The 7,714-nt window shown below is 36.4% G+C and overlaps 1 protein-coding gene across 5 annotated transcripts in view; it reads left to right on the top strand.

Moving 5' to 3' along the window:
* LOC115217374 (bone morphogenetic protein 2-like) overlaps positions 1 to 5,985 on the top strand; it is a 248,443-nt gene extending 242,458 nt beyond the window's left edge. For all 5 annotated transcript variants that reach the window (XM_036507693.1, XM_029787050.2, XM_036507692.1 and 2 more), the window contains one exon: positions 1,995 to 5,985. In XM_036507693.1, the coding sequence (XP_036363586.1) occupies positions 1,995 to 2,992 (998 nt within the window). In that variant the 3' untranslated portion in view covers positions 2,993 to 5,985. The remainder of the gene's footprint in view (positions 1 to 1,994) is intronic.
* Positions 5,986 to 7,714: the final 1,729 nt, after the last annotated feature.

Below are 7,714 nucleotides of genomic sequence, written 5' to 3'. Positions count from 1 at the left end.
GTCGTATGTATATATATATATATATATATATATATATATATATATGTGTGTTGTGTGTGTGTGTGTGTGTGTGTGTGTGTGTGTTGTGTGTGTGTCTGTGTTGTCCCCCTAGCATTCCTTGACAATCGATGCTGGTGTGTTTACGTCCCCGTCACTTAGCGGTTCGGCAAAAGAAACCGATAGAATAAGTACTGGGCTTACAAAGAATAAGTCCCGGGGTCGATTTGCTCGACTAAAGGCGGTGCTCCAGCATGGCCGCAGTCAAATGACTGAAACAAGTAAAAGAGTATGCGTGTGAAACTATTTGTGTTTGTGTATATGCGCGTGTTGTACGTATGTGTATATGTATATGTTCGTGTGTGTGTGTGTGTGTGTGTGTGTGTTTTAATATTGCTATAGTCCTTGCCTAGGTTAAAGCAGTGTCGCTCAGTGTCTAGTTGCAGGTGTGTGTGCGCGCGCGCAATGGGCTGCAGAGTATCTCCTCTTCGCATTTGGGCAGCCAGACTCTTGGAATAGAATACAGTTGATGCAAGGGAGACAACTTCCATAAAAAAAATGATCATACGTATACATTAGTTATTTCCCTTGCATATGTTCCTGGGTACACTCATACGTTTGTAGGAGAGCTCTTCCCAGCAGGAAAAAAATGTTCACAGAAAGACTTGAGAAAAGGAATGACTACTGAGATGTTGCTAGATAAATGTGATGATTCAGATCAAGAAATGAGAGCAAGAGAGTTGGCTAACAATGTCAGTCAATGAGAAGTGTGTGAATTTTAATCTGGAGGTGGTGTAAATTTCCAGTTTTAAAATAGAAGTATGGTCAAGTAACATGATTAACAATTAAAGAGAATTTACCCTTTAGTTCATCGTGTATTTGCTAATATGATGGTGAGGAAATTGCCAGAATTTAAGCCGAAATTTGTCTAAGTGGCATTACTTCATGAAAAACTCAGATCTTGAATTTTTGATGATATTTTGCAATAATGTTTTTTTATTTTCACCTCTTTTACTCTTTTACTTGTTTCAGTCATTTGACTGTGGCCATGCTGGAGCACCGCCTTTAGTCGAGCAAATTGACCCCAGGACTTATTCCTTGTACGCCTAGTACTTATTCTATCAGTGTCTTTTGCTGAACCGCTAGGTTACGGGGATGTAAACACACCAGCATTGGTTGTCAAGCGATGTTGGGGGAACAAACACAGACGCACAAACATATGCACAAACACATACATATATGCATATACATATATATATATATATATTCGACGGGCATCTTTTAGTTTCCGTCTACCAAATCCACTCACAAAGCTTTGGTCAGCCCGAGGCTATAGTAGAAGACACTTGCCCAAGGTGACACGCAGTGGGACTAAACCCGGAACCATGTGGCTGGTAAGCAAGCTACTTACCACACAGCCACTCCTATGCCTATGTATAATTGTGTGCATAATTGACATGATTAAGTACCATATTAAAATCTGTTCCTGAGTATTTAGGAGTGGCTATGTGGTAAGTAGCTCGCTTACGGACCACATGGTTCCGGATTCAGTCCCACTGTGTGGCATCTTGAGCAAGTGTCTTCTACTGTAGCCTCAGGCCGACCAAAGCCTTGTGAGTGAATTTGGTAGACAGAAACTGAAAGAAGCCTGTCGTATATATGTATATATATATATATATATATATATATATGTATGTGTGTGTATATGTTTGTGTGTCTGTCTTTGTCCCCCCAACATCACTTGAAAACCGATGCTGGTGTGTTTACATCCCCGTAACTTAGTGGTTCGGCAAAAGAGACAGATAGAATAAGTACTAGGCTTGCGAAGAATAAGTCCTGGGGGTCGATTTGTTCGACTTAAAAGGCGGTGCTCCAGCATGGCCACAGTCAAATGACTGAAACAAGTAAAAGAGTAAGGAGAGTATGAAACTAAAATATTCCAAATTGAAAGACTAGTTGTGACAATGATTAACATTTTTTCCTCTCTTTTTTTCCAGACCCTCACTTCATGGACTGCACAGAAGAAAATGCCAGTACCATTATGTTCAACATTTCTAATATGATGGAAGAAGAGATTTTAACAGCAGCTGATTTAAGGATCTTCTGGGATCCTAAATTTTATGAATATAACTACAGAGGAGCTGCTAGCTCAAGTGACATTTCTATTGATAATTCATATGATAGTAATTATAACATTACTAGAGACAATAATAATAAAAATATGTTTAAAAAACTGAAATATTTTCCTATTCGTATAGAGGTCCACGAAGTTATAAGTCCACCCCGATGGGGAAGTTCCAGTGAATGCATTACACGGCTTATTGACACTAAGGTTATTCACAGCAACAGTAATACATCAACATGGGTTGTTTTTGATGTACACCCAGCTGTTCTGAAATGGAAACAAACGCCACATTTAAACCATGGTTTGCACATTCGACTATCTACAGCAACAAAAAACCCAGTTTCTGTTCAACCACATCAACATATACGATTAAAGAGAACAGCGGACATTGAACAAAATGAATGGCAAAATTCTCGCCCTTTACTTATCACTTACACTGACGATGGAAAAGGTGTACCCCTCAAACGTTCTCGAAGAAGTGCAAGACACAGAAGGGAACGAGGAAAAAAAAAACGACGGCGTTCAAAAAAAGTTCAGCGACACCGAAAAGCGGGCGCGGAATGTCGTAGACACCCAATGTATGTTTCATTTAATGAAGTAGGATGGACAGAATGGATTGTGGCCCCCGTGGGTTACCAAGCCTTTTATTGTGATGGCAAATGCCCATTCCCAATTTCAGACTATTTGAACTCAACAAATCATGCTATTGTTCAGACCCTTGTCAATTCTGTGATGCCCGACAGAATACCTGAGGTATGTTGTGTACCTACAGAACTTAGCTCGATTTCAATGCTTTATCTCGATGAGCAAAACAAAGTAGTCCTTAAAAATTATCAAGGAATGGTTGTAAAAGCATGTGGATGCCGATGACAAAAACTTTTTCTAAACAGTCCTCTGTCATCAAACATGTTGTCCTCATTGACACACTATTACTACTTGCTATTTATTTTGCATACCGCTTCAGTATTTTGGTGCATTTTCTTTTCAAAAGCGGTCATGTCTCCAAACTTTTATATCTTACCCCCCAAAATTCTGGTTCCATTGAATTACCTGTGTAAGTGGTTACTTCTGTCCGTCCTAATCAGTAGCATTTGAAGTGCAGGGATTTCTATCAGCAGCTGTCTCTTTTTGTCAAACACAGAGGAACAGGAAAAACAAAAGTTTCAAAATAAAAGAGAGAGATGTTTGTGTATACAATGTTGAAGGAACAATTAATTATTTTATAATTTTTTCAAATATGTTAAAAGAACATTGACATAATTTTTGTATATTTTTATTTAAGAAAATCTATCGACTCTTTGTTCCTGGATGCAAATGAAGATTTGGTCATAATTAAGGTGGGGAGGGTTTTTGTTTTGTTTTTTATTTTTTTTTTATTATTTTTTTTTCAATCCAAAATTTTCCATATATAAAAACATGAAATCAGGAAAAACTAAGGAACTGATGACAGTTTATTGATACTCAAAGCCTAACTTTGCCTTTTTCTTCTCACCGAATTCTTGCTTTGTTATTGTTAGTCCAAGTGATTTCACAGGTGATGAGATGCATAGAGATGTTATCCATGTAGGTGACATTTAAAAGCTCCATGTATGCTCTACTGCTTTTACTTTGCACCATCTATTGGGATTATAAATGTTTGTTTAAAAGGATAGGTGGTTATGTGTGTGTGCATGCGTGTGTGTGTGTGTGTGTGTGTGTGGTGTGTGTGTGTGTGCGTGCATGCGTGTATGCATGTGTGTATGTGTGTCTGGACATCTATCAATGTGCTTGTGTACATGTGAAAAAGCAGAAGTGAATATGTTATGATATGATACCAGTTATGCAAATATAGAACAATGGAATATTTCTTGCAGCCCTGCATGTCTCCTCAAATGAAATATTATCATCACTGGAGACTATTATACCATATACCATACCCCCAACTGTATATCTCACAGTTGCTTTAGTATCACTATTTATAATCCTATATTACAACATGACACCTCTGTGGTCCATACAACAATCTTTGATCATGGAATTACCATTGATTTTGCATTCAGTTATCAGAAATCCCATGCTTTTAATCCAATCAACTCTGCAATGCTCAACAAACATTTTATGTTGAGATATTTCTTAGCAAGCCATCAATATTATTATTATTATTAATTTTTCAGTGTTCTAAATATAGATTTTGGTAAAAGAAAACTATTTATTTGAAATAAAACTTTGTAATTGTGTATTTATTAAATGACAACAGCGATCAGCTAATTTTTTTGCCACAATATCCAGTTCTCACTAATAAGCTATACTCCATGCTCGCAGTTATTTCTTGACCTGGCTTGGAGTAAAATTGACAACTCATTTGTCTCATGCACTTTGTGCTAGCAGATAATATTACATTTCAATAATTTGTAACCAATTCCTGCTGCTACTTCCATTTAATGCTTGCTGCTCATTATCCACTTTCTGCAAGAAGCAGTCACGTGGATACATTTTTTTGTGTTCACATCTACTGCAGGTGTTTTATTATGGATGGTCAGTACACAGGACTACATAACCTTCAAGTGAACTGGAGCACTTAAGAATATCTCCACCTGAAAATTTATTTTTCTTTACTCTGCTAAAAACCATAAAATCAAGACTAAGCTTGGATCCTCAGCCTGAGACATTCACATTCACATATAAAATACAAGGAGTTGCACCAAATAACTATGAAAGAATTCTTCCTAATTGCAGCTAAACATCACACTTGGTCCCAGCTAGAATTGACACTAAATGTTTGATACTAGTTACAATCATATAACAAGTTGTCTTGGCTAGAAATCCACCAGGTTCTTGCTCTGTCATTTATCTAATTCCTTCAAATATCTCAACACTCTTTTACACTTAAAACATTATTCTCCCACAAATTATTTTAAGACATATTATATTCCTGGAATTAATTATATTTTATAATTACTTATCCCTATAAATCTGGATGGTTGACCTAACACATTACCTGGTTTAAGAACTGGTCCTTGAACCAATGAGTGGTCACTTGACCTGCTAGAAACAGTACCTAAATCTCATTTAATCGTATCCTACAAGGTTAAAAGGAGAAGAATATACTGAATAATGTAGTCCAACATATACTATGTCTAAAAGAAAAAGGAGTAGTTACAGCTGGAATATCTCTCACATTATGTCTGCTATTTTATCAAGACAACCTGAGAGCTATACAACAACATTAACTGGTCCTTCACTGTAGCAAGCTATCAGAGCAGACCTCCAGTTAACCTTTCTGTTCATGTTTTTTCTGCAGAGATTAAGTATGAGCTGCTCAGTTCAGGCATCATGTACATCAACCTCACTAGTTTGTTCAGAGAATTCACAAAGGTCGTATGCACTTTTAGTGTTTGGTATATCCAAGGGCAGTAACCCTTGGTGTCCTTTCCTCCACATAACCTTCCAACTACATCAGAGTTTAAACAATCCTTAAAGTTCTTATACATATTACATGAATTGTCTCGTGCATGGCTGAATGTAATAACAATAGCAAGGGAAATTACACAGTTAAATCACAGTATTTTAGACGCATTCTTAATATATTAACGTTTGCATAGTTTTATATGGTTTAGTGGAGAATCAAGCCAATACTGTTGGAAGAAACTATTTTAAGAACATCAAAACTTTTTTGATTTTGGAATTAAATCTAATTGCTGTATTTGATACATTAATCTATTAGGTTTACTTTTTACTTGTTATTTTATATATAACACCTACCCCACTCCTTTCATAGTGTCATTTGATCTGGTTTGTGCCCCCATCACCCGGCCTTGTAACAAAGTGGTTACTGCTCTTCCGTTGACTAACTTATAATAAAAACAATAATAATCCAGCCATTACTTAGCTTTCTCTCTGGTTATTTCATATTTTCTCAATGATTATTCATTTCTGTAAATTAATCTTCAGTATTCATCTCTCTCCAATATAAATGGAGAGTAAGGTGGGGAGCTAGCTGGCAGAATCATTAGCATGCCCGGCAAAAAATGCTTAGAAGCATTTCATCTGTCTTTATATTCTGAGTTCGAATTCTACCGAGGTTGACCTTACCTTTCATCCTTTCAGGGTCAATAAAATATGAGTACTAGTTGTGCACTGGTGTTCAATGTAATCAACTTACACCCTCCTCCGAACTTGCTGGCTTTGTGCCAAAATTTGAAATCTGTATAAATAGAAGGAAGGCAGTGAACTGGCAGAATCATTAGCATGCCCGGCAAAAAATGCTTAGTAGCATTTCATCTATCTTTACATTCTGAGTTCAAATTCCACACAGTCAACTTTACCTTTCATCATTTCAGGGTCAATAGTTGAGCACTGAGGTTGATGTAATCAACTAACTCATCCCTGAAATTGCTGGCCTTGTGCCAAAATTTGAAACCAATAAAAGTGGAAAGTGGAAGACAGCAAGCTGACAGAACCATTAACATGCCAAATAAAATTCTGAATAACATTTCTTCTGGGTTCATGTTCTGACTTCAAATGTCACCAAGGTCATCTTGACCTTTCATCCTTTTGGTGTCTATAAAATAAATGCCAGAGTCTATGAAATAAGTCAAGTTCCCGGGTCAATATAATTGACTTACCTCTTCCCCAAAAATTGCTGACCTTGTACCTGTAGTAAAAAGTAGAAAGAAATATAAGAGGAAGCTCTTGAGACAACTTATTGATGGACTACAACCTGTGGCCCAGTTTAATACCATCTCTTAGCTGCCTTTGGCTAGATCCACTGTCATTGAAGTACTTCAGCCAGCTTTCCTGGTTTACAATAACATTCTCCCATCAGTCACACAGTCCCTAAAACCAACCATAGCCAAACTGCCTCTCTTCTCACTAAACTGTTTAACAAGAAAACAACAAATGGTAAAGTTGTACTCTAAGATCCATTTTAATCTTGACAAACTGTAAACGAAGTGAATTTTAGTATCTGTATTGTTTTACATGACTTATTTCCAATTTATGACTTCTTAATTAAACAATTTACAGACAGAAGAAATAAAATTAATTTAGTAAGCTAAACGGAAAGTCGTAAATATTTGTACTTAAATATTAATCTGTGAGTGTGTGTCAATATATTTGAATACGTATGCATGTGAATGTGTTCTTAGACTTAACTGTATACACACACACACACACACACACACACACACACACACACACACACACACACACACACACACACACTCACACACTCACTCACATACACACGTACATATAATACATTATAACTGAAAGTCTCCAGTTTCCAGTGCTCAGAGTTGCCTGTTTCTGACCAGATGCTGACTGAGCCTGGTTTTCTCTTAAATATTCAATGTCTGAATATTTTTTGAAACACAAAATGAAAATTTGAAGGAAACACTTACCCTTACATTTTTTTCATTTAAAAACATTTGTGAACGATACATGTGATACATATGATACATGTGAAATTGGCTGCTTCAAGCTGATGCTTTTAATTTCAGTTCTGGTTCTCATAGTAATATTTTATAAGCATCATAAACTCCATACAATAGAAGTCATAAAATGGTATTACTGTTTAAGCATGTGTTGTTCACACATATTTTTAAACTAAAG

Source organism: Octopus sinensis, linkage group LG11 (genome assembly GCF_006345805.1).
Source record: "Octopus sinensis linkage group LG11, ASM634580v1, whole genome shotgun sequence".
NCBI classification, from domain to species: Eukaryota; Metazoa; Mollusca; class Cephalopoda; order Octopoda; family Octopodidae; genus Octopus; species Octopus sinensis.
Note: the sequence above shows the minus strand (reverse complement) of the source record. Positions and strands in the feature narration are given on the sequence as shown.